This window comes from Diceros bicornis, chromosome 2, assembly GCF_020826845.1.
Source record: "Diceros bicornis minor isolate mBicDic1 chromosome 2, mDicBic1.mat.cur, whole genome shotgun sequence".
NCBI lineage: Eukaryota > Metazoa > Chordata > Mammalia > Perissodactyla > Rhinocerotidae > Diceros > Diceros bicornis.
In genome coordinates, this window is record NC_080741.1 from 5,270,925 (window position 1) to 5,298,671 (window position 27,747).

A 27,747-nucleotide genomic window follows, 5' to 3' on the forward strand; every position below is an offset into this window, starting at 1 on the left:
CACATCACGAAAGTGTAATCCACGCGTGGCATTTTTACACTACAGGTTTGATGCTTGTTCACACTTGCCCCAACCATTGTCAAGTTTGCTGGTTTCTGTAACACAGGAACAAGGTGGCTGTTGCCTGCGGCTGTCGGCAGAGAACGTTTCCTCCACGTAGCTGCTGTCTTTGTTGCCCGATACTGTGGGACTTGTCGCTTCACATTCTCTCAGCTCACCTTTGGGGCTAGTAACAGCTGCCTCTGGCCATCATTTTCGTCCTTAATTGTGCATTGGAATTTTTCTAGCTACCCAACAGGATCTTCGGAAAAAATTGTGGGCTTGGGTTTTTTTTGAGAAAATGAGGATTTTCATAGCCTTTGAGGGATCTTTTGAACCATTTGATGTTTCAGCAGATGAAACTGTGGAGGCTGTCAAGCTGATGATAAAGGTATGTACTTGGTCCCTGAGCCACTAAGATGTATGTTAATTTTAACTATGCAGTGAAGTTTAAACAGTACAAGGGGTAGAGATACTGCTGGGTACATTTTTCAGCAAACAGGGAACCAAAACTATTTGAAAATATTGCTTACATAGTAGTCTGATAGGAAGATAGTAACTATGCAGGTGTTAGTGAGGAAAATTGTGGGTTGTGCATGGGCCAGATGGTATTACTGCAATTTTTCATAAAAGGACAAAAACAGGACACTAACTCTAAGCTATGTAAGTGGAGCATGTCGCTTGTCAGATGGCTTGTTTGGTGAGCAAACTATAAAGAACGAAAGGATTTTGGAGGTGGAGAGGACTTTTGAGACCTTCTGGGTTACAGCCCCATTTTGCATCCAGGAAAAACTGAAGCTCAGAGAGGTCGACCATCTAACCTAGGATCACAGAGCCAGAATAAGAAATAATTTGGGTGCAGTACCTTTCTTATAAATTTCTTAGAAATATTCACTCTAAAATGGGAAATTAAGAAAAGCAATTAGGTCCTGACCATCAAATGTTATTTAACTTGAAAATGACCATTCCCATTTGCTAATGAGCATTTATTGAATCATATTTGCATGATATTTAGTGGATTACTGTGATCACTGAAATCTAGATCTTCTAACACAGAGGCTCTTAACTTTTCTGTATCATGGATCCTTTTGCATAAAATACAATACATACAAAGAAAAGGAAACTAGTTACACTGAAATACAATTTTCAAATTAAAAAAAAATTTGTATATAATGATATGTGGGCTTCTTTATTAACACATTAACAAGTTCTAGCAGTGTATCTAATAACTATTACAGTTTCAAAGTAGTGATCAGTATAAATAATATTTTGAGATATCTGTGATATGAAAATATCTGTGATTTCTATTGGTGACAAAGTCACAGGTACAGCCAACCACTGCTACTTTAGCTTGTTGCCTATATGTATAATTGAGGGAAAATACAAATTTCATTTGGAGTTAATAAAAATGAACTATAGTTTTTTCCCATCTAAATTCTATCCACAAACTTTTTTTTTTAATTTTATTTATTTATTTTCCCCCAAGGCCCCAGTAGATAGTTGTACATCATAGTTTCACATCCTTCTAGTTGCTGTACGTGGGACGCGGCCATGTGGCCGGAGAAGCCGTGCGTCGGTGCGCGCCCGGGATCCGAACCCGGGCCGCCAGCAGCGGAGCACACGCACTTAACCGCTAAGCCACAGGGCCGGCGCTATCTACAAACTTTTGAGTGGATCTGAAGATTCCAAGTTAAGAACCTCTGTCTAATGTGTCTTCCTTCTGTCTCAAACAATTTTATAATGCTCAGTGGGAAAACGTATAAGAAAAGAGATGATATTGCTGGTCTAGTAATGTAGAGACGCACTGTTTTCATAATATGCTATTGATTTTTAAGGACTATTTCCACACTCCTCTCTCTGAAGATGAGCACGGCAGGCAGTACCTGGAGCTGATGTATGCTGGAGCAGCCCTGAAGGACAGCTGGCGTCTTGCTGACGTTGGAATATCTTTTTGTTCAACTCTCAAATGCTTTGTTAAGGTATGATGATCAGAATAACATCTGTCCAAGATTTCTTCCTCATTTTGAGTAAAGTTGTGGGTAATTCCATAACTTAGAAAGAGGATTTCTCTTCTTGCCTTCTCCTCTCTTCCATTTGTCTAACTGGTCTGATGCACAATTTGTGCTGTAAGGGGATAAGATGTAGAGACTGGATAGCACTCCCCCTGTTTGCTCCTTCTCTCCCTTCCCTTGTCTATCCTCCTTGTTGCCTGCCCCAAACAGTCTTCACAGAGCAACCCATAAACCAACACTGGGACGAGGCCAAGGGCAGATCTGGAATATTGATGTGGGAGGAAGACGAGAAAACTTCTGTGGGTGCACAGTGGATTAGGGGCAGTGGAGTGAGGAAAGGGAAGAGACCTTCAGTAACAATAAGAATGGAGGGGCAGTTTCTACATCCAAATCTAGCCAGAATAGGCATTCATGTAGTAGGTGTACACACAACGGAGAAAGCCTTTTTCATTCACAGCGTCCTTAATCACTGGTGCATATCTGAGGTCCAAGCCTGCGCTTTTAGAACTTTACAAAACCCTAAAATTGCAAAATAATGTACCTGGAGATCTTCTGGGTAGAGGATCCTTAACTTTTGACAATATCTTTAAGGTGGCCTAAAGAATTTACGAGCTGCTCTCTAGGGTAGAAATATTATTCAGTACTAGTTCTTTACCCCATATGAAAACATGAGCCTCAAGGAACTTAGTAAATTTCATATTCGCTGCTAAATGGGACACTAATTTGTTCACATTTAGCATTAAAAAAGGTTTTATGGTAGCCAAAACTAACTCTTTTTGTTTTCATATGTTTTATTGATTGACTAGGTGGGAAGTCTATGTTTAAAAGGAATACTCTAAAATATTTATTATTAAGTAGCAAAAACAAGTCACAGAAAGATAAGCATTGTACGATCCCATTTATGTAAACAAAACGACCATATATGTATATGTGTCTTTAATGTTTTATGAGCATTTATTCATGTATTATTTTTATATCCTTGAAGAAGGTTTATCAGAAAAGGAAATAAAAACAACTCTTATTTCTTCTACTTTTCTCCCCCTGCTACTCAGAAAATTATTGTATAATATAATACTTTTTTAAGCAGACTAAATTCCGTGTCATTTCTTAAATGTCTTTTCTTTATGTCTTTAAATATTTACATACTGTGGTTTTGGTTCTGTACAGGATCAACCCTCTAAAATTTCCTGGAATTTTCTAATGCCAATAATGATGTTCAAGATTTTTTGTTGTTTGCTTATTTGGAGATCGTGGTATAAGATCAATACTAATATTTGAGCTGGCTGGAGGAATCTGACTGAACCGTGGCTATTCAGGGATGTAGATAAAGTATGTTAAGAATATGGATAGGATACTTTTATTTAACTAAGCACTGAGTTTAATTTTATTATTTAAACTTTTAAAATTTTATTTATTTTCGACTAGTACATTCACATGGTGCTCAATTCAAAAGGTACAAAAGGATATACAGTAAAAAGTCTCCCTCCTACCTCTAGCCCCCAGTTTCCCTCCCCAGAGGCAACCTATGTTCACAGTTTGACTTAAAAAAAATATTTCATAAATTCTGCCAATAAAGCATCATCTATCCCAGTGATGCCAGCTGCCCTTGCACTGAACTCTGACCTTTCCCTAGAGTTCTAAACTGCTAATGATAAGAACAGAATGTAGAGGTAAAAGACTATTCAAGAGAACCTAGGCAGAATACAATTATGAGTCACTGGACTAGCCAACACATGAGGTGTGATTATCAACTCCCAAGTTCCGGGGGATCTTACCGATCTTAATCTTCACCTTCTCCAGTAGAATCACATTTAGAGAATTTCTTATCACTAGGTTTGGGAAGGGAAACAATATCTTGAATAAGGAAGAGAATTACCTGCAAAAGCCATAAATATTGGTTTCCATCCTTAGTTCCTGTTTAGATGAGATGATAAAACAGGCCTATTCCCAAGTGCACACTATTTACTGTGTGTGTGATAACAATGCAAAACAGGCTCAGGAAAACAGCCCACGCCTCAGAGAACGCAGTCAGACCAGCTCTGTACTGTTTGATCTGTCTTAGGTAACCAAAGGCTGCCTTCTGTCAGGCCATTGCTTCATTGCACAATGAGACATGTACAAACTTATATTGTACCTTTCCTACTCAACTAGGATACTTCATGCAATTCGTTCTACCTTCTGAGAATCTAGGAAAGTGAGAGTCTCTTAATTTCTTTTGGTACAACTTAGAAATATCATGATGTGAACCAAAAACTTGGCAAGTAAGCAATTTTTCTTTTTAAACAGGTGCAAGTAGATATTATGTGCATGAAGTAAATCCAAAATATTTGGTCTCTTTATCATGCTTACATTTTTGTGTGGATTACAAGGTTTTGCTTGTGTAAAAAGAGAGAAAGACATTAGATAAATTAAGAGGCGGTCTACTCTTAAATACATTTTTAAAATAGTCAATAGAGTTTCCAGTTTCCCTGCATGTTATACCTTTTCCTTTAACAGTCATGTAGACACATTTGGAAAAGTGAACAGTGGGGGCAAGAACATTGCATTAATTTTTCCTTCTTTGGAAAAAACTCCCCTAGAAACCATAAGGAGTTTCTGCAGCATACATCTCCAAGTTCTGGTGACACAGCCCTTCCCGTCCATAGCTGGTGCTGTCGCAGTTCACCATGTTCCTGTACACCACAGCACAAGGGTTGCAAAAGCCTAGATTATGGTCCAGCAGGCAGGGCTGCTCTCACACTTGCCTCCTTTGTTCTAACCCATGTTATTGTGGAAACTATGGCTTGGGATTTGTTCATTGTTGTCACTCAGTACCTAGAATAGCACCTGGCACACAGTAGACTCTCCATAAACATGTATTGAATACATGAGTTGATAAAGGCCTTGAGAGGTGAAGTATGAAAATTAACAAGAAGGTATATGATTGTCGTTGGAAACATCACAGCACAGTATGGAGATGCCTTTCAAGTTCCCTCCCTTCCTGTGGCATCTCTCCTCCCACTCCACCCTCAAGGCAACGTGCTCCTGTATCCTTGCGCTTTTCCCTATCCAGCAGCAGCGTTCTTACTTGCAAGCAGCAGAAACAAACCCTGGACAATTTCAGCAGAAAATAAACATATTGAAAGGCTGTTGGGTAGTTCACAGTCTTGACAGGAAGACTGGAGAGTCGGGCTCAGAGATTATGCACCCAGAAACAATTTCTAAATCATGCCCAGAGCCAGCCCAGGAAGGCCACCACTGCAGCCACCCCAAGCCCTCGGAGCAGTCACTAGACACTAGTGTCAGCCCTGCTGCCAGGCCGGCAGTGCTTCACACCTGCGACTGCCAGGGAGAATTCCTCGTGTCTGCTGCTTCTCTACCCTCCGGCTCCTAATTCAAAGTGGGAGTGGATGGGTAGGCCTGATTGGGAGCACCCTGGTCACACGTCCGGGTGGTAGTGCAAAGGGGTCTGAGAAGCAACTGCCGGGCAGGCTGTGCCTTCAAAGCATGAGCTGGACTCGGTCTCCCCAGTGCTCCTTCTGGTTGCCCTGTCTCCTTCTGTCACCATGCTTCCACCAACCAAGAGCTTAGTTCATCCTTCCTGGCATCATTGAAATGTTGTTTTATGGTAAGAGATTGGGTTAATTGTAGCAGCACTGAATAGATGTCTACCAGACAAATTGGAGAAGTTTGAACTATATTAGTAGGTCTAAAATGGATTCTACATAATATACATTTTAGCTTTCAAGAGGCACTCAATGTATAAACACCAAAATCCAGGAGATACGTAATATGTGAATTTAGATTTTAAATATATTTTATACACAAAACATGTATAAACACGCTTCTTAAAAATGTGTAGTAATTTACAAACAAAAACACGTTTCTATAAAAAATAGCTATCTTTTCTAAGATGAGCCATACAGAATAGTATGTAAAGAATTTGGTGGGGCCGGCCCCGTGGCTTAGCGGTTAAGTGCGCACGCTCCGCTACTGGCCGCCCAGGTTCAGATCCCAGGCGCGCACCGAGGCACCGCTTCTCTGGCCATGCTGAGGCCACGTCCCACATACAGCAACTAGAAGGATGTGCAACTATGACATACAACTATCTACTGGGGCTTTGGGGGGAATAAAAAAAGGAGGAGGATTGGCAATAGATGTTAGCTCAGAGCCGGTCTTCCTCAGCAAAAAGAGGAGGATTGGCATGGATGTTAGCTCAGGGCTGATCTTCCTCACAAAAAAAAAGAATTTGGTGAAGAAAGGTGTTTCATTTCAGTGTCCTACACTCCAGGTATAACCTCTCTAGGATGACTATCATTCAAAAGGAGAAGTTGAGGTTAAGATGTTCATGAAGACATCTCAACTTGAACTCATTCAGCTCAACAAAAACAAACATTATTTCCCCTTTTGGTCTACTCTGGAATAGTTGGGGCAAGTTTCTGCTTATTTGGTGCACAATTTCAAAATAACAAAATATAAAAACAGCAGAACTGGTGAAAAAAGTCCAGCAGTGTTCAAAACTTGCATTAACTTCCGTTTTCTTTCCATCTGTTTCTTTTTAACTTTTCCTATTTTGTTGTCAATGCACATGTATGTATTTACAGTGTATGTATTTACACTTTGTACATGCCTCCTACCATGGTGTCTCAGTTTGTTTTTAAAGCAGGAAAATCTAATTTTACGTGTGTCTGACAATTGATTTGTGTATGGCATTGTTTATTTAATGGCATCTGACTTCCTTGGGTATAACTACCAGTGTTCCCTCATTCAGAATATTTGGGGAGGGGCATCATCTTGATGGGAAGATGCCTTCCCTTATGCAGAAAATGTGAGTTAGCAAGTTGCAATCAGCATCTACCTGTTCCCTCACCATATAACCGACATGAAGAAGTGTCTCCAACTGGCGTATCCCTTTAGAACTTAAAACAGGTTTTTCCACAAAAACAAAGTTTATAAAAGGTGTATGTATAGAGTTAAAATAGTGCAATGAGATCTATGTTCTAGATACATTATGAATTAAATGGGCCTGGGAAGTTCCCGAGTGCTAAAACAAATGAACAAACTCTGTAGGTGTTCATTTTCTTGCGATTTACCAACCTGGCTTCATTAATAATTAATAATATTTTCTTCCTTGCACTTTGGATTTTCATTTAAAGATTGCCAGATATTTTGCAATTCTCCTTTGTTATTACTTGTTTCAGAGCTCTATGTATACCTCAGTTATAGATGTTTATCTTTATATATATACGACATATTTATTCATATTCCAAGAAGCACCTTGCAAGCTTATTTCTCTGTCATTGTATAGCAGCTAGTTAGCTGGCAGAGTGACCTGGGCCTTCGCTACTTTGCCCATTAATTACACATTTAATTCTACATATAAATTAGTCCCCATACCAAGAGCTAAAGGGAAGTCAGAGGAATCATAAAAGAAATAAGGAACAGCTGTTACATAAAATATACCATTTCTCTCTTCCTCATTATCTTTTTATTCAGTTTTCCTAGGCACTTCTTCCTGCCCATAGGCAGCACGTGCATTAGGCTGGGCAGATACTTGCCTTAATGGAGCCATGGGAAAGGATGCATGTGTCCCCACAGGGAAAGGGTGAATCCTGTGTCCTTTCAGTTTTTATCGAGTGGGTTTACGGGAAGCTGTGGAGAAAAATCGTTCTAAGCTCTTTAGACTCGGGGAGAAGCTCAGCTTGCCCGATGGCTTTACGCTCAGCCCAAGAGGCCGGAACCTGCTCCCGGTGATTTGAGTCACTGAAATGGACCCCAGATCAATGCATTGCAGCCTAAACTTTCGTCACTGAAGTTACTCCTTAAAGGCTCTTTCAAAGAGATCTGCATGTTGATCCTATTATGGCCCTGTGTTATCTGGAAGGTGGGGAATGGATTTAATGTATTACAAGCCTGAAGCGGCGGTGGGGGGGAGGTGGCCTGGAGAAACTGGAGATGAATTTTGATGGGAGGGGGTTGGGGGGGTACAACAGTGACCCCCCTCGGGGAACCTGGAGGCCAGGTGTGGGTTCTCGGCTTTGCTCAGGTCCCCCCTGAGAGCCCCGTTACTGGGCTCAGTGGCTGGTCCATATGCTCACGTCTGCCAAGGCAACAGTGGGGCATTGAAGAAAAACATGATTATCCCGAATCCGCTAAAGAGGAAGTAAAGCCAGTTTCATTCTTTGGTTGGAAAGTGAAAATGTGGGCCAGCCCGGTGGCTTAGCGGTTAAGTGCACGCGCTCCGCTACTGGCGGCCCGGGTTCAGATCCCAGCCGCACACCGACACACTGCTTCTCCGGCCATGCTGAGGCCACGTCCCACATAGTGCAACTATGACATACAACTATCTACTGGGGCTTTGGGGAAAAAAAAGAGGAGGATTGGCAGTAGATGTTAGCTCAGAGCCGGTCTTCCTCAGCAAAAAGAGGAGGATTAGCACGGATGTTAGCTCAGGGCTGATCTTCCTCACAAAAAAATAATAAAATAAAATAAAAAAAGAAAAGTGAAAATGTTAATAATCCTTTCTCCCCACCCTCTTCCCATTTTCCCCGTTTACTGTGTTTTTCGTTTTGGTTGGCTTGATTTAACTGTTGTTAACAGAAGGACTGCTATTTTCCCCAAACTTCCCTTCTGAGCTCTTTCAGACCTCACAGTTCCACTTGCTTTCCTATTTAGACTGCAAAATAAAGGGAACAAAGGAAACTTTTTTTTCACTTATATTTAGTACTTCCCTTTTTAAATAGTAAAAATAAATACATGTGGTTATAAAAAAAAAGTCAAACCATACAGACAATGAGAAGCATAAAATGATAAGCAAAACTCCGCTCCCACCTTGAACTAGTTCCACTGGCCAGTGATAACCTCATAGAAAGGATTTTTTTTAACTGAGGTAACATTGGTTTATAACATATAAATTTCAGGTATACATCCTTATATTTCTTTTTCTTTTTTTTTGTGAGGAAGATCAGCCCTGAGCTAACATTCATGCCAATCCTCCTCTTTTTTTTGCTGAGGAAGACCGGTTCTGAGCTAACATCTATTGCCAATCCTCCTCCTTTTTTTCCCCAAAGGCCCAGTAGATAGTTGTATGTCATAGTTGCACATCCTTCTAGTTTCTGTATGTGGGACACGGCCTCAGCATGGCTGGAGAAGCGGTGCGTCCGTGCGTGCCAGGGATCCGAACCCGGGTCGCCAGCAGCAGAGCACGTGCACTTAACCGCTAAGCCATGGGGCCGGCCCTACATCATTATATTTCGATTTCTGTGTAGACTACATCATGTTCACTAGCCAAAGTCTAATTGCCATTCATCATCATACACATATGCCCCTTTACCCCTTTCGCCCTCTTCCCTCCCCTCTTCCTCTGGTAACCACCAATCTATTCTCTGTATCTATGTGTTTGTTTTTTGTTGTTGTTTTTTATCTTCCACATATGAGTGAAATCATATGGTATTTGACTTTCTCCCTCTGGCTTATTTCACTTAGCCTAATGCCCTCAAGATCCATCCATGTTATTGCAAATGGCAAGATTTCATCTTTTTATGGCTGAGTAGTATTCCATTGTGTATATATACCACATCTTCTTTATCCATTCACCCACTGATGGGCATTTAGGTTGTTTCCAGGTTTTGGTTATTGTGAATAATGCTGCAATGAACATAGGGGTGCATATATCTTTTCGAATTAGTGTTTTCGTGTTCTTTGGATAAATACCCAGAAGAGAAATAGTTGAATCATATGGTTAGTTCTATTCTTAATTTTTTGAGGAATCTTCATACTGTTTTCCATAGTGGCTGCACCAGTTTACATTCCCACCAACAGTGTATGAGGTTTCCCTTTTCTCTACATCCTCTCCAACACTTGCTATTTCTTGTCTTTTTAATAATAGCCATTCTGATGGGTGTGAGGTGATGTCTCATTGTAGTTTTGGTTTGCATTTCCCTAACACTTAGGGATGTTGAACATCTTTTCATGTGCCTGTTGGCCATCTGTATATCTTCTTTGGAAAAATTTCTGTTCAGATCCTCTGCCCTTTTATTAATTGGTTTTTTTTTGTTGTTGTTGTTGAGTTGTATGTGTTCTTTATATATTTGGGATATTAACCCCTTATCAGATATATGATTTGTGAATATCTTCTCCCAGTTGGTAAGTTGTCTTTTCATTTTGTTGATGGTTTCCTTTGCTGTGCAGAAGGTTTTTGTTTGATATAGTCCTATTTGTTTATTTTTTCTTTTGTTTCCCTTGCCTGGGGAGACATGATATTCAAAAAGATACTGCTAAGACCAGTGTGAAAGAGCATACTGCCTATGTTCTCTTCTAGGAGTTTTATGGTTTCAGGTCTTACATTCAAGTCTTTAATCCATTTTGAGTTAATTTCTGTGTATAGGGTAAAGTAATGGTCTACTTTTACTCTTTTGCATGTGTCTGTCCAGTTTTCCCAACACCATTTATTGAAGAGACTTTCCTTTCTCTATTGTTATGTTCTTGGCTCCTTAGCAGAAAATTAGCTATTGATAGATATGTAGGTTTATTTATGGGATCTCGATTCTATTCCATTGATAACGTCACATAAAGGATGTTTTAAAATCGATGGAAGTTTAGCACCCAGAGTATTTCCAAATTAAAGTGCAGCATGATGGAGGAGTTTTTTCTGTACTAACACCTCCACAAGTTCAGTGATCAACACTCATCTTGTGTATCTGGGTCTGTAGACTAAGAAGTAAGAAGGGCGTCATAGCCCCACCAAGTCTCCTTCTCTTTACTCAAAGCAGGAGGACTCGTTAATATCCTCAGGGCAGAAGAGCAAGACCCAGAGCGAAGACAGGGGACTGAACTGGCCTTTGCTGTCATCCTTAGCACCCATGTTGTGGGAGCTGGAGGCACTCAGAGCCACCTCCGAGATGTTTGTCCTTTGTCCCAACCTCCGGACAGTGCTTATTCCTGAGTTCCCTCCTCTTCTTTCCCCTTAGGAAGAAGATAAGCCCACTCTCTACGTGTTCAATGCTGTGACCCAAGAGATGATGCCGATAATGGAGAGCATTTCCCTTCTTGGTAAAAAAGTGTCTGATCTGAGAACTCTGATAGCTCTGAGATGTGGCTTCCCCGTGAGTGTCTTCTGTCTCCGGACCCCAAAGGGACTTGAGATGTACGACTGCAACACCCTCAGGGACTACCAGACTGACATCGGTACTGCCCTCTGCATTTGATGCCTTTCGATACTACTGCTCAGCACTAGGGCTTTTTGATAGCAGATTCGCAACAAATGGAGGAGGTGTTTCTAAACTAAAACCTCTGTAAGTGCAGTGTGGATGTCCATTATCAACACTCCTCTCTGGTGCCTGGGTCTGTAGACTAAGAAATGAGAAAAGTCTTACGGCCCTGCCATGTCTTTTCTCTTTGCTCAAAGGAGGAGGACTTGTTAATATCCTCAGGAAGGAAGAGCAAGACTCAGACCAGTTTGTATTTTTCTCTTTCAAAATGTATTTCAAACGTATATATAAGTACGTTCAAGTGTATATTCTTTTTCCTCTTTTTAATGCAAGTGGGAGCACATGATGCATGCTGCTCTGAACCTTGCTTTGTGCAGTCTCACTTTAAAATGTCAGTTATATTAAACAACCTTTTAAACAGTATGAAGCCAATACTGTGCAGGCTGAACAGGAGCCTCAGTGAGCTGGCGTTCACCCCTGACGGGCAGATTACAACCCCTCTAAGTCCTGTACTTCCAGGGCATGTCTGCTGTCGCCGTACATCATTAAGCCAAACTCAGAGGACTGTCATATTTGTTTTAACCATGTTGGCAAACGGTTGGAACTTTATAGAGAGTCTTGCTTGAGGTGAAGGAGTCTTTGCTGACAATTGCACATCTTTTAGGTAACGTTGTGCTGTCACATTTGTTGCAATGGAATTAGAGTTCTCCCAATTTATAATAGGGCCTTGTAGATATCGTTGAGTTAAGCAGTTTGCTTTTTATAACTGCTAAATTTGCATTTATTATTACTTCTCTTGACTATTATATTTGCTTATTCTTTCACTTTATTTTTAATTGAGGCTCTCACTTTGACATCAATTGTCATCCCTGTTGTTTGATCAGGAGAAGTGATGTTCTAGGATTTGTCACCAGGGTACCTCACTATAAAGCGCACACCCGCTCTGCGTGCTTTCTGGGGGACCAGGCCTGCCCAGACATGGCAGGGCTTATGTGAGTAAGGGCACACCAGTCACATTTGTCCCCAAGCAACTTATAATCTAGTTACTTAATGAAATTCCAAAGGATAAATGAGAAAACTAGGGTGACTGTTCTTCAGGACTATGCTGCTCAGATCATGATGCGACATTCTAGAGCTGGAAGAGAATTTAGAAATGGCTTGGCCCAACTCCAAATTTTTATAGGTTTAAAGAAAGCAAAAAGGTTCAGAAAGGTTAACATGACTTGCTCAGGTGTGTCAGGAACACCACATCGGCCCCTGCAGTGGCCCTCTAGGAAGGAGCATTTTCAGATGTAAGGTTCGAGGCTCAAGCCTGACCAGGGTAGATGCTCTGGCCACCGTGAGAACACAGGGCGTGGGAGGAGAGGCAGGGAAAGAACGGCCTCAAAGGGAGGGAGAAGGAGTCTTTGGCCGGCTTTCTGACTTTGCCTAAAGCATCCCCAGCATTCTGTAAGTAGCCAGCCCACCTTTTTAAACTGGAGGCGAAAGGAGTCCTGGATCAGCCTCTCTTCCAGGTTTTCCCCTTCCCAGTCGTGGGTCACCCCTGGTGCTGTCAGGAGTTGAATCTCAACTCCTTTCCAAAGGTAGTGGAAAATCAGAAGGTTTTGGAGAAGCAGTCAAGTTCAGGTTGAAAATCAAAGATTTAAAGAGCTCAATTAGTCACGCACGTGCCAGCTCATACAGAAATATACAAAACTGCCTCCGCACTCCGGGTATGTACAGTCAAGTGGAGGAAACGAGGCATGCACACGTACTCAGCTATAGTCCAATAAGCCAGCTCAGTGGAGGCTGAAGGGCTCAAGGGAAGGCGTTCTGGAGACGGTGGGGCTTGAGCACACAAAGATGTGGGAAATATGGATCATCTGAGACGAGGAAGGTAAGACATTCCAGGCCTCCGGGCCAGGAGGAAAGCATGAGCCACAGGTTCACGAACATGGGCTTACTCCAGGAGGACAGAAAGCAGGAGATTCTCCTGAAGAGTGGAGGAGCCTCGCTGAGACCAGTGGGGAGCACAGCTGGGGTCAGATTCAGGGGATTTAGGGGTGAGGCCACAGAGCACAGGCTTGATGTGCTCACAACCAGAGCCATGTGCGTTCTGGAACAGGAGTGTTTTAGCAGAAGTTTAAGCTGATCGCAAGCAGCATGAACTATAGAAAGGAGTGCGAAGAGACTAGAAGCGGGGGGTGTGCTAACTGGCACTTTTGGTAATCCCAGCCTTCACTAATTCCACTAGCAATGGAAGAGACAAACCTGAGAGCCTCAGGAAGAAGGGACAGAATGTCGTGCTGGATCACATTAAGGAGAAGGAAGCACCACGGCCACCAGGACAGCGGTGGCGAAATTGGGGAAAGGAGCTTGTGCTTTGGGTCCTGAGCTTTAGATATAAGGAAACTCAGAGAGTAGGGTTTTTTTCCTGAAAGTAACTCAGCTAGTTAGTGGCAAAGCTGTAAGTCCAACTGAGGTCTTCTAATTCTTCTCCACGACAAACGTGGAGCGAGGGCTTGAATGACGGGTTGGGTTAGCAGATGTTGCTGTGGGCGTCCTGCCCATGGAGTTGGGGATTGAGCCCTGTGACATGGGGCTTTCTTTAGACAGTAATACAGAGGGATGTATCAAGGTCCAAGGGCCAGCCCTCAGGACATGCTGAAGGCAGGGCAAGTGTACAGAAGAGGAGTCAGAAAATGAGAACAGAAAGCTGTCCCAGTCAGGAGGAGAACTGGGACTTTGCATTGGCACGGATGACCAAGAAGATATGTTTTCAGGATGCTGGGAAAAGACCAAAGACAAAGTCTGAGAAAAACCTTTCGATCTGGCTTAAAGGTCATTGGTGAGCTCAGAGGAGTTTTAATAAAGTGGACGGAGACAGAAAGATGGCAGGGATTAAGAAGATAAGTAATAAGGGGATAAAGGGCTTCTTTGGTGGTAGAATGTTTAATAATTAATTTATCAAGAATTTATCAAAGCTAAACATCTGCTAATACATGTGATTTTGTGACTTGAGGCTCAGTGGCACATCATATAGGTCCAATATACACACACACACGCACACACTCCTTTTCTTGTATCAACCGAGAGGAGAGAGATGTTCATTTTTGCCCCATTTCCAGCTCTTAAGTCTCCATCCTGGCTTTGCTTTCCTCTTGCTTATCTACATGCCTATCTGCTTGTTATTCTGTCCATCTTCTACGTAATCTTACAAAATGACATTAATCCTTTCTGGAACAAGATATGCCTAAACAAACCCATGAATGAATGCCTTTCCTTTACAGGACGATGCCTTCGGGACTTTTCACTGTCAGTGCCTCATGGCATGTATTCAGGGCCAGCCTGCACACGTCACATCTGAGAGACTGTTCCAGGAGCGGGGTCCTGTCAGCTCAGACCCTGAACTCTGGGCTGGCTCCGGGGTCCCTCGGCCAGCCCTTAGGACCGTGGAGACCTACTGTGCTGTGTTAATTCCTTTTGTTTTATTTTATTTTTTGGCGAGGAAGATTAGCCCTGAGCTAACATCTGTTGCCAATCCTCTTTTTGCTGACGAAGATTAGCCCTGGGCTAACATCTGTGCACATCTTCCTCTACTTTCTAAGTGGGACACCTGCCACAGCATGGCTTGATAAGCAGTGTGTAGGTCTGCGCCCGGGGTCTGAACCTGCAAACCCCAAGCTGCCAAAGCAAAGCACACGAACTTAACTGCTACTCCACCGGCCGCTTAATTCCTTTTAGAGATGAGAACACTGAGGTTCAGAGGAGTGAAGTGACCTGCTTGAGGTCATGCTGCTAAATGGTGCTTAGGCACTCGGGATTGGGTTCTTTCCAACAAGTGACACTGCCAGCCTGGCACACCTTTATTGATACCTACTTTTATTGAAGCCCTTTAGGTTCTGATCCATGTTTTGTTTTGCTTCCCATTAGGGGAAACCCAAACCAGAGAAGTGGTTTCCATAGTTAGGAAGAAAAAGCCCAAATTAGATAGGCAGATATTGATCTCAGAGTATGGATGAGGATCCAGAAACCTGGGGTACAGGGCCCACATGGGGAGAGGTTGAAGACAATCCCCTGGAAGAGGCACTGTTGCTCACACCTGCTTTCCTGCATGGCTTGGGCACGGTGGATGGGTTTGCAAGTAGGAAGTGGGCAGATCCAGGATTTGTTTATGCTCACAATTTTGGGGGTACTCTTTAAAAATATTCAAAATTAAGAATAGAGAATTAGGGGCTGGGCTGGTGGCATAGTGGTTGAGTTTGGCATACTCCACTTCGGCAGCCTGGGGTTCGTGGATTTGGATACCAGGCGTGGACCTACACCACTCATCAAAGCTACCCACATACAAAAATAGAGGAAGATGGGCACAGATGTTAGCTCAGGGCCAATCTTCCTCAAGCAAAAGGAGGAGGATTGGCAACAGCTGTCAGCTCAGGGCCAATTTCCCTCACCAAAAAAACCCCAAAAAGAACAGAGAATTAGAAAGCTCACATCACAAGAGGCCCTGAAGCTTGTGTCTCTTTAGTTTTACTTTCATTTCAATAATAGATTTTAGTTGTATTTTCTGGAGCAATATAGCATTTTTAAAGTATTTTCCAACAGAATTTGTAAGCTTACGAAGGAATTTAATATGTGACAAAGGAGGCATTACAAATCAATTGGGATGGAAGGATTATCCAATAACTCAGAAATTCTCTGTATATTTAAAAGTTGAGCATTAAGAGAAAAACCATTCATTGTTATCTTTGTTCTTTGAAAAATTAGGACTGCTTCATTGCAAGGAACTGAAATTGATCGTTATAATACCTGTATTATTTCCTCCCAGATGGGGAATTAAAGCAGAATAAAATAAGAGTTTGATGGAGGTGCCCTACTGCTGAGGAGGATTTAAGTCATATAGCTTCTCCGTCATTTTCAGAATCAGGGCTTATTAGCAGTGGACATGTTGAGCTAGGAAGAGCCAATACCCCGAGGCTAGGCAACCACCTAGGGAAGGAGAGACGGGCCAGGAAGAACCCACCTGTAGACATTTAGCAGCGAGAGGTTAGCTTCAAATAAGTCCTGCTGGTGGGGGCCTGGGAATAGGCAGGTCAGTCTGCAATTGGTAAGATCGAGGAAGGCAGAGGGTGAGCCTCAGGGAGATCCAGCAGGGCCCTGGTGGGTGACCCATAGCATCAAGGTGGTGAGTGAATAACGAGTGAATGACATAAGAGGTGGGAAACTAGACAAGCCGGTTGTTGACACTGGAGGCTCTGACTACCTGTAACAGAGATCTAACCCCAGAGATTAAGGTTCAGAGTAGGAACTTCAGTTCCAGGCTCAGAGAACAGAGATGGGACTTCAGTTCTAAACCCAAAAGGTAGGATAGGAGACTGGGACTCATGCTCGGGGACACGAGGTGGGGTCTTGGTCAGGAGGAATAAGGGAAGTTACTAGAACAGGGACAGCATCTGAGCAGGATGAACAGGGACATCAACTTCTCACTGAACCCCTGAGCTACTGGCCTGGAACCTTAACAGATTCCCTCCTACTGGAATTAAGATTGTCCCCTGGGCCTGGGGCTGGGCTGGTCCTTCAAATGGAGGCTGTGTGGCCTCCGCCATGGAGGCCCAAGGAGGCTGGGGGGGCAGCACCAGACTAAAGCTTTCCAGTGCTCATCCGTGAGTGATTTTCAGATTAAACTAAAAACACAGCAAATCATTTAAGTCAGGAGATGAAATAAATGCACTAGGAACAGTGTTTAAAGTCCTTTGTTTCCAGTGCTACCCGTAGCAATCAAACATTTTGTGAGAAAGTTTAAGTACAGCAAGAAGCTTTAGAGAAACTCAATCTATTATGGCAAGGATGATCCATATTTTGGAAAATGTTTATCAAGGCATTTCTACAGGATATCTGCAGAATCACTAATTGGTCTCTACAGAATAATTCTGTAATTCTCCAGCAAAAAGAGTAAACTCTGCTCGCTGAGGCCGGATTTGTGAGGGTCAAAGCAGGTTGGCGGATGAGGGCAGTAACGCACGTCAGGCTCTGTGAGCAAACAAGCTTGGGATCAGCCCTCCCGGGAAAGCAAGGCCCAGGTCAAGAAATCCAAACCCAGAGTTAGGAGGAACGGAGGAAGAGCCCCATTTCAGGACCGCAGGTTATAACACAGAATGTCCAGAGAGGGAGGGGTCAGCAGAGAGAACACACACTTGGCTGTGAGTCTACCTGTGGAGCGGAGGCGAGAAGGGAAAAGGAAGGGAAGCAGAAAGAAAAGAAAGAGAAAGGCAACTGAAAGGAGGGATCTTTCCAGGCCCTAGAAAGAGTCCTCAAGACAAAAATTCCAGGCCAAATTCTACTCCCAGCTTGCTGAGTAACCTCAGGCAATTCCCCCATATCTTCGGGCCTCAGCTTCCCAGTCTGTAAAAGGGGCAACTGAGTGGCTGGTCTTTCAGGATCTTTTTATCTTCCGTATTCTGTGACTAAGATTACTGGTGTCAGAAAATGCCAGCCAACAAAAATAAACATGGCTTAGAGCTTTGCATGGCTCCAAAGGGCTCATGAGGCCCAGCTGCCTGCCTTCTTTCATTCCTTCCTTCCTCCTTCCTGCTTACCTGCAGGTATTTGTTATGAACCTACTATGTGTCTGAGCCTGAGCGCATGTATGGATAAGCCTAGTCATGCTCACCCCCAGTTCCTACTGCCAAGGCCATCGTATTGCTTTAAGGCAGCCAGTCCGCGGGCTGTCCAGGGACATCAGCTATCACAGCTGTGTCAATTAGGTTCTTGTTTGGAGACCAGTATAACACCGAGGACAGGAACATGGGCACAGGAGCCTGACTGCCCAGCTCCAACTCCTACTTCCTCTGTGACTGGTATGTAAACCCAGGGCAAGTTACTTAATCGCATTGTGCCTCAGTTTCCTCAACTGTCGAATGGAGAGAATAATACAACCTATCACTCAAGGTTGCTGTGAATTTTAAATTAGTTTATTCATGTAAAGTACTTAGAACAATGCAGAGCATGTAAGCATTCAATGAATGTTAGCTATTCACATGCGATATATTATTATGATTAATTATTATTAGTCTTGTGAATTCAAATTGGTGAATGTAGAGAGAGAAAATCAGTTATGGGTAGGTGCAGAAAATGAAAGGCGTCATGAAGGGAAGTTGGGTCATAGCAAACCAATGTTGTATGCATGCCAAAGTTGTGATAGGACAGAAACCGTAAGTAAGCAGGACAGCCTGTCGGCAGAGAGAGGGAGAAGACACACAGAGACAGGGGCATGAGGGAGAAAGATCCTGGGGCCACGGGAGAGATGCGGAGTGGCCTGTCTTGAGAGGGGCCCTGGTTCCTAATGTACACCAGATCCAATCATTGTCTGTTGGTATAACAAACCCCCTTCTCTTGAGCGTCTCCTTGCAACCCAGAAGCATAACTAAAGCAGAGCCCAGAGACTGGATGAGACGTGATGCTTGGGCTCAATGAGTTCTCTATTAGTGTTTATAAACTGGCAATTCCAAAGCAGCAATGTACCTACAATGATAAAGAGTTTCAATGTGTATTATGGCCGCCAGTTGAGCAGTCCTTTAACCTATTTGGAGAGGTGAGAGGATGGTATAGTCAAGGAGGACTTCCTGGAGGAGGTGATGCCAGAGTTGCATTATCAAGTATTGGTAGGAGGGTGTGAGGAAGGAGTCAGAAGAATTCAGACAGAAGGGGCACCCAGAGAAGAAGCCCCCAGGCCAGAAATAGCTTGGTGTGCACATAGATGTGCAGGCCAGCTTGCTGGGCTCCTAAGGGTTAGGAGGGCAGCACAGGCCAGAACGGGTTTGGGAGTGGGGCCAAACTTCATCCAACAAGTGTTTACTGAGCACCAATGATGAGCCGTCACCACTGGGAGAGCAGGCACAGGACTGCGAGCAAGAGCAGCAAGGGTCCTACGCCCTCGAAGCTCCATTTCAGTGAGGAAGGCAAGCACATCAAGGAAACAGAAAAACATCAGGGGGCCTTAGTGGTTAAGTGCGCGCCGCTCCACTACTGGTGGCCCGGCTTTGGATCCCAGGCGCGCACCCAACACACAGCTTGTCCAGCCATGCTGAGGCCGCGTCCCACACACAGCAACTAGAAGGATGTGCAACTATGACGTACAACTATCTACTGGGGCTTCGAGGGGAAGAGGGGAAAAAAAGGAGGAGGATTGGTAATAGATGTTAGCTCAGAGCCGGTCTTCCTCAGCAAAAAGAGGAGGATTGGCATGGATGTTAGCTCAGGGCTGGTCTTCCTCACACACACAAAAAAAACATAAAAATATCAGATTTACAACAGAAATAAGAAGTGTGAAGTAGAAGAAACAGGATGAGGGGATAGAGAATGACGGGGTGAGGTGGGGGAGGGGCTATTTTAAACAGTTGGCCAGAGAAGGAAATGACATGTGAGCAGACACCTGGCTAAAGAGAGGGAGGGGGAGGCTGTTGGGAGCGTCTCGCAGTAGATGTAGGTGAGAGATAGTCCAGGCCTGGAACGGGGCGGGGCTGGCTGAGAAGGAAGCGAGGGAACAGAGTTCTTACCTCTCTGAGACAAACCTGTCAGGCCGCAGTGACTGCGCAGATGCAGGGCTGGAGGACAGGGAGGACCGAGGACAGCTCCCACGTTTCCAGCTTAGGTAGCAAGGAAGACAGTGGGGCCACACACCAAGACCCAGAACGCAGGAGCAAAAGCAGATGGGGGTAAAAGATGACGAGCTGTCTTTTATAACCGTGGAGTCGTAGTGTGCTCCCTCAGATGGCAATGTCCCCAGCAGGGGAGTCCAGGTCTGCAGCAGAGGCCTGGGCTGGAGATTTGGACTTGGGAGCAGATGGCACGTGGGTAGCCAGTGAAGCCATTAGCATCCCTGAGATTGCCGATCAGTCGGCTGACGGTGTTTAGTGAGCACTGACCGAGGGCCAGGCTGTGTGGCAAGTCCCAGAGGAGCTTTCTTTTTAGTGGGGACATGAAAAAAAAATCTCCAAACAAGCAGAATGGGTTCAAGTGCTGGTGATAGGGGCTGTGAAGAGGTAAAAATAAGATCACGGGATAAAGAGAAGGGAGGGGACGACAAGTGGTGACAGAGACTGCTGTAGCTGTGGTGGCCGAGAGGGTCCTCTGTGGGGACATGATGCTTGAATTGAAAGCTGAAGGACAAGGGCACCGCCCTGTGAAAGTCTGGAAGAGGATCCTTGGAAGCAAAAGAAGTAAGTCTTTAGGTCCTGAGACGGGAGTGGACTTGCTGTGACTGAGCACAGTGGCAGGTCAGTGCTGCTGGAACAGAGCAGATGAGGCAGACTGGAGGGAGGTCGGGGTGGGCCAGGTGGGGAGGAGTGCGGGTTTCATTCCGAGGGAATGTGCAGAGAAGAGCGGCAGGCTGAGGACAGATGCCCGGAGACACCTGCCTGAAGAACAAAGGGCATGTGGTGTCGCAGAAACCGGGACACGGCAGGCTTTTGAGGAGCAAGGGATAAATTCCCCAGCAGCAGCGAACATTTTACTTTCACGTCCCTAACACAGAATGGCTCCTATTTTGTGAAGGTTAGAAGGAAAGGATTCGCTGGTGAGCATCGTTCAACTCCACCCACAACCACTCATAAGCTAAAGGTTCAAGAAGCCCATTTGTCCTGCCACAGATTCTTTACTTTCCTCTTCCAACATAACAGCTTTAGTCTACACGGTGATATATATATATCAGCATGGAATCAATGTCCACAGGACTGTTTTAAGATAGCTACAACATATATTTCAGCGTTATGTGCAGTGACTATGCAGATGAGAAAATGGAAGTGCACAGAAGCTAAGTGGCTTTCCAAGTCAATACAGGCCTAAGCTAAATATAGTGTCCCTGTCTACTTATTCCAAGGTTACTTTCTGTTTTGCATCTAGCTCATGCCTCTCTTTGGGGAAAGCTATCATTAGAAGTTTTATGGATTGTAAACCACAGTGATGGACTGAACCATAAACTGCTTCTCTTGATCCACAGGCACAACACTTCGCCTGGACGTGTGGGATGGATGGAAGGAATTTCTGATGGGTTGTCTCCTCGGACAAAAACTGAAAGTCCAACGCTATTTATCAAATGAAGGACCAGTACTCAAGTACGCAGATAAGGCAAATGGGAAATTAATCTCAGTAATTTTTACTAAACTTCCATAGGACCTTGAGTCTGCAGTTGACTCTACAGCTGGGTGCTGCTCATGCCAGTCCCACCCAGCAGCCCTCAGCCAGGCGCTGTGATGGAGATATTGCTGCAGCAAGGCAGCAGGGAGTCCACCAGGGCTGACAGCCTTCGGTGATGGATTGCAATTCAGGTAGACTTTTCTCAGGAAACACGAACCATTTAAATGGTTTGGATATCGGACTTTTAACTGTACTTTTTTTGTTTGTTTTTCCCTCTTTATTTTGTTTATTTTTTTGTGAGGAAGATCAGCCCTGAGCTAACATCTGCCAATCCTCCTCTTTTTGTTGAGGAAGACTGGCCCTGGGCTAACATCCGTGCCCATCTTCCTCCACTTTATATGGGACGCCACCACAGCATAGCTTGACAAGTGGTGCGTCGGTGTGCGCCTGGGATCCGAACCCCAGGCCACCGCAGCGGAACACGCGCACTTAACTGCTACACCACCGGGCCAGCCCTAACAGCACTTTTAAAGGCTATCAGAATAAGTACCTTGCCACTCTCACATTCAATTATTCTGAAAAATATTAATTGCTAATTGATTAGCTGAAAACATTGGCTGCCTCATCTTAAGCTTCCATGTAATTTTTCAAACTGCATTTAATACAAGTGTATTAAATGCCATACATGCCATACATGCCATACACGAAGTGCGACATGTGTGGCTGGGGCGGTGGGGGAGGGTAGACTCAGAGAGGCAGGTGAACATTTTAACGTATTTCCACAGGCAGCAGCTTCCCAAATGCATAAGCCGCAGTCCCCTTTAGGTTTTAACTCAGTGGTATTCTAGAACAGTGCCCCCTTGTGGGTGATTTAATCATCCTGTACAGAAGCCCACACAGCCACCAGGAGCTCTAAGGGCTCTGTGAAGTGATAGATTGGAATACCAGCTTTTGCAATTTTACGAAATATTTTAAATTAATTTCTATTTAGGGATAATGATAGTTCTCTTTTTTCATGTTCTGAATCCAAAGAAATAGCTGTGTGGCACTGTTACTTTAAATAGTGCATACTTATTGAATGCATCGTGGCAGACACTGTGTTACATTTCTTACCTCATTTTGTGCTTATAACAAATTTATGAGGTGGATACTATTTTATCTTGTTTTACAGATGAGGAAACTGATATTAGGAAATCTGCCCAATGTCACACAGCTAGCAAGGGCAGAATTGGGTATTGGATCCTGACGATTTAACTCTAGTGCTCATGTGCTTAACCATCTGCAATTGACTTAATCTTTAAACAAATTCTGAGAGCTCAGAGGCTGTCAATGATCACACTGAAAGCTCCTTCTATTCCTCCATCCAATCAATAAATATCTATTGAGCATTTACTATGCACTGTGTAAGATCATAGGACTATAGCAATAAACAAGATCTGGTCCTGCCTTCAGCAAGCTTACAGTCAAGAAGGAGAAACAGAAAACAAGTAACCAATTCCTGCAGAAGAAGAATCACAAAATGTTTGGGATTACGAACCCAGTGCCCATCTGCCTAGGTTCAAAGGCCCACTCCCTTTTAGTCATGTAAACTTGGGCAAGTATCTAACCATCCTGTACCTCAGTTTCCTCTCCCATAAAATGGGAATAATAATAGGATCTACCTCATAGAACTTTCTAGAGATTAAATGACCTAGTAATTATAAGGAACTTAGAAGGCTGCCTGGCACATGGGAAGCAGGATATAGTGTCAGGTGTTGTTGCTGTTCCCATTCAGTGTGAAAAGTGTCATGCCACGGGCATAGTGCAAGATGACATGGGAGTGTATGGTATGGACAACTAACTAGACTTAGGGGGTCAGGTAAAGCATCCCGAGTAAGGGAATTTAAGTGGAAAACTGAAGGGTTGGTGCTCAGGTAGACGATAGAGAAAAGAAAAAAGATGTCCCAAATAGATGGAACCACATGTACAAAGAGCTAGGGGGCAAGAGAACAGATTCAAGGAACTGGAAGAAGTTCCACACGGCGGGGCACAGAGTGAGAGGGAGCTAGTGGCCAGAGGCTGGAAAGATAAGAGGCCAGCTCAGGCAGGCCGCTGTAGGAACATAAAGGAATTTGGACTTGATCCTTTAAGTGTTGGGAAGACACTGATGGTAGAGATGGGCCATGATGAGATCTGCATTTTAGAATGATGACTCTGGCTGCAGTGTAACGAATAGAGGCAGGCAGACAGACAGGGAGACAAGAGTCAAAAGATGACGGCAGCCTGACTAGCCTCATGGCGACAGAGGCAGAGCTAAGATGACAGACTGTGAAAAAATATGTTTAGGAGGCAAAGTCAACTAGTTTAGGTAGCAAATTAGATATGGAAAGACAGAGAAGGGAAGAAGAAGACAAGGATGAAGCCCACGCTCCCAGCTTGATAACAAGGTGCATAGAAGGTCTGTACATCCAGGAAGGGAACCCACACGAGGAGCAGGTTTGGGGGAGAAGATGAGGAATTCAGTCACGGGCCTGTTGAGCTTGAAGAGCTTATTGGACCCACAAATCAAACTGAGGAAGTTTAAAGGAAAGATGTGGGCCAAGAATTGGAGGTGTCCAGGGAAAGGGCAGTTGCCCAGCTGCCCAGAGATCTCAGGGGGCATCGTCACAGTCTATCCAGGAGGGGGTCTTCTTCCCAAATCGAGAAAACCGATCAAATTCAGAGATGCTGGTTTGCACTAATGAATTTCAAAAGAAATTGATGTGTGAACCAAAATACCAGCATGTTAATGTATAACTCTAATTAGTTATAATCTAACTGCCAGAGGGTCCTAGAGACCCACATGTTCTGGGCAGACCATCTTCCCCATACAGGAAAATTACATGGGAAGCCACAGAAACATCAAAAGATGGTGTGGTGAGCATGCAATCAGAGACAGGAGAGTTAGTTATAGGCAGTAGATTATGGATGATACCAGGCTAGCTTGCCTCCATCTCTACAATGGGGTCAGATAAGTGTATCCTAGACAATACCAAGTGTATCCTAGACAATACCTGGTGGGACCCTGTCTAGTTTTCCTCCCTAATTCTCATTTCTCTGAACAGCCTTCACCAATCACTCAATTTATGCCTTATGGGATATGGGAAGGATGGCAGGAAGGCCAGTATGGCTCCAACACAGTGAAAGAGAAGGGAAGTGGTGGGAAGCGGGGTGGGAGAGGTGGGCAGGGGCGGACGATGAGGGGCCTTGTAGCCAATGTGAAGAGCCTGATTTCAATTGCAGTGGGAAGCTATTGGGGGGTTGCGAAGAGAGGATAGACAACCTCAATCTGTGGTCCTCCAGTCCAGGCCACTAAGAGCTGAGTGAGGAAAGCCGGCAGGGGGCTAAGAGACCAGTGCGGAGACCACAGCAGCGGTGGGGGTGCTGGCGGGGGCGACTGGTGGTGGAGATCAGGGTAGCAGTAGAGACTTGGAGAAGCCAGAAGATAAGGACTGTCAGAAAAGACAAAACCAAGGTACACAACTTTCAAATTTCTAAAATGTGCTGAATTTCTTCTAATACTTTCCCAATTAATATAAAGCTTGATATTTTCCCTGAGCATTTGATTATCATAAGAAAGAAAACCACTCCTAGGAAACCCGTTTGGACCATTTACATGTGCACAGTAAGACGAAGTGTGTAAGCAGCACCTGTGTGGTTTAACCCGTATGTTACTGTGTGCCTTTTTCTGAAAACATTTTAGGTAAAAGTTAGGAAGAAACAAACATTTTAACTAGACTGCTTCGTGGGTATTAGTGTACCTACATTTGCGTGTTTGCTGACTAACTAAACAGCCCCCTCCTGCTTGTGTCACTCCCGCAGGTATCAGAAAAGGGTCGCCCTGTACATCGCAGCCTTTCATGGCTACATCGAGCTCACTGAATGGGCCCTGAAGCAGGGCGTGCGGCCCCACGAGGCGGTCGGTGTTCACCCCTATCGAGTGTGGTGCCAGGAAGCCCTTCATGCAGACGTCTCGAAATGCCCCATTCACGCAGCTGCAGAAGCGGGCCAACTGTTGATTCTGAAGGCCTTTGTCAACTGCAGCGTGCTGTGCCTGGAATGCAGAAATGCAGCAGGACAAACTCCCCTGACCGTCGCGTTCAAACACAAGCATAAAGACTGCGTATTATATCTATTGAGTAAAATGTGGTCCACAGTTTCTTTTCTGAAAATTTCAGTCCCCATGAGGATTTATATTAAAATAAAACAATGGATCCTCAGAGCTCAGAGTCACAGCCTTAATAAAAGCCAGCTTTGCAGAGCAAGGGTCCTTGGGGCAAAAGTTGGTGACACTATCATGGTGGATGGTTTCACAAAACCCAAAATGACCTCCAAGAGCTGGCATAAGGCTGGGAACAAGGACTCACAAAGCACCATGGGCAAGCTCCCACCACTCGGGGAACAAACTGCAGGCAGGCGACCTGTCAGTCCTTCAGAAATTCCACAGCAGGACACAAGAGAACAAACCCTCAAATTTCCTCCACTGGGAGATGCAAATGCATTCTCTGAATTACAAAGGCATCAACAACAAAATCGGAAAAAAGTCACTGCCACAGCTAGGAAAAAAGAAAAGCTCATAAAAAATACATATCTTCCCCAAGTCCCCCTACCTCCCATTTCAAGAGTGGGCTATTCACACCCATCATTTTACTACGCAACACCAAGTGCTGACTTGTTACTCAGATCCTCCTTCTCGTCCTTCTGGGAGCACAGCGGGAGGACTCCGAGGGAGAACGCCATCTACTGCTTAGCTGTGGCCAGGTAATGTTTCTCTTGAAACACACGAGGACGAACCTTTAATAGGGAAGGTCTAGCGCAGGAAATGGTCCATGAAACCCTACAGTGCCCTATGGCGTAATATAAGTTGTTCTAATGCATCATTCCCCCACTTCAGGGACCTCATCTCAGTCTCGTGTCTGGGACAAAATGAACTGATCTTATCGGCCAATCCAGTCTGGGTAGCACTTTACTCCTCAAGCTTTCAGGAAGAAGAGACACAGTGAAAACAGTTGTATCACCTAACAAGCTCTCTTGCTGCTGCTTCTTTTTTTAAGCAATAAGAAATTATTAATTATAATTAAAGGGAGAAATGTGGGAGGGAGATATCAAAATGTCATGAAAGACCGGGTGGTAACGAAAGGGGAAGGGAAGAAAGGAACAATTCAATGTCAAACTGAACCATAAAGACTTCAGTTGACTTACTGGGCAAGATATACAGGTGGGGAGAGATCTATATTGGATAGGGTGATAGAATTGACATTAATATTTAAGGTGAGTTATAAAAGTAATCCATTATCACATTTAAAGACGTAAACAAGTGTATCAGAAGTGGACTTCTCAGGCACATTCATTTCATAAGGTAAAATTTTATACATTGGTCGTCAGATTTCACTGAAAACACAACTCCGATCAGATCTCAGGTCCCATCCATTACTTATGAGGTATGATTTGGTGCCCACATTGCAGCAGAAATATAGATTTATGAGTGGCTTTTCCCCTCACTCAATGAGAAGGAAAGGAAAAACAAGGCTGGGTGTGCTAGTTGCCTATCTGTATTGGTCTTTAGTTCGGCTCCACTTTATTTCAGGTAGGTTGTTGCCACCTAGGGTGGGAGTAATTTGGGCTAAAAACAGGCAAAATTCAGGATCCAGCACAATGAGACTGACAGTAGATGAAGAAGCTGCTGGGCAGCTTCAGTCTGTGTAATTTGTGAGGTATCTCTGACTAGATGTGTAAAAAGAGATCATCTAAAACTCTAGGAAAAGACTAGAAAATGATTAAATAATTAATTTTAAAAAGACTAGAAAAAATTATATAACCCTTCTTAAAATCAGGCTGTAAACATAAGAAAGGAAATACTGATTAGTTTTATCAACAGACGCACGCTAAAAACGAGTTTACTTTTCACACATCCAATAAGTGCTTATTATGGCCCAGGGCAGTGCCAGGCAGAGTGGAAACGTGCAAAAGTACCTATGTTTAAGGTGGACATGTGTGTGGTTTTGGCTGAGAAAGCCTGCCAGTGTGTGTAGTGCTTTCTTGGGGAGGAATTGAGCTGTGAAATAAATAGTGAAATACATAAGGAGCACTAATCTCACATGTATGGCTCGTTGAGTTTTTATATTTGCATACATCCATGTGACTACCACTCAGACCAGATGCAAAATATTCCCAGCACCCCAAAAAATTCCCTCATGCCCTTAGCCAGTCAATAACCCCTCCCAGATAGAAGCATTATTCTGATCTCTATCAATGAAGATTAGTTTCGCCTGTTCTTGAATTTCATATAAAGGGCATCATATAGTATGTACCTTTTATGTCTGGCTTTTTTGCTCAGCATATTGGCTATGAGATTCATGCATGTTTTTGCACATATT

The 27,747-nt window shown here is 43.9% G+C and overlaps 1 protein-coding gene across 1 annotated transcript; it reads left to right on the plus strand.

The window, feature by feature from the left end:
- Positions 1–231: 231 nt before the first annotated feature.
- ANKUB1 (ankyrin repeat and ubiquitin domain containing 1) lies at positions 232–26,135 on the plus strand. The gene is made up of 5 exons (XM_058548900.1): positions 232–430; positions 1,875–2,018; positions 11,000–11,216; positions 21,216–21,330; positions 25,193–26,135. Exons 1-5 carry the CDS (start codon positions 341–343, stop codon positions 26,133–26,135), a joined length of 1,509 nt encoding a protein of 502 aa, XP_058404883.1. The 5' UTR covers positions 232–340.
- Positions 26,136–27,747: the final 1,612 nt, after the last annotated feature.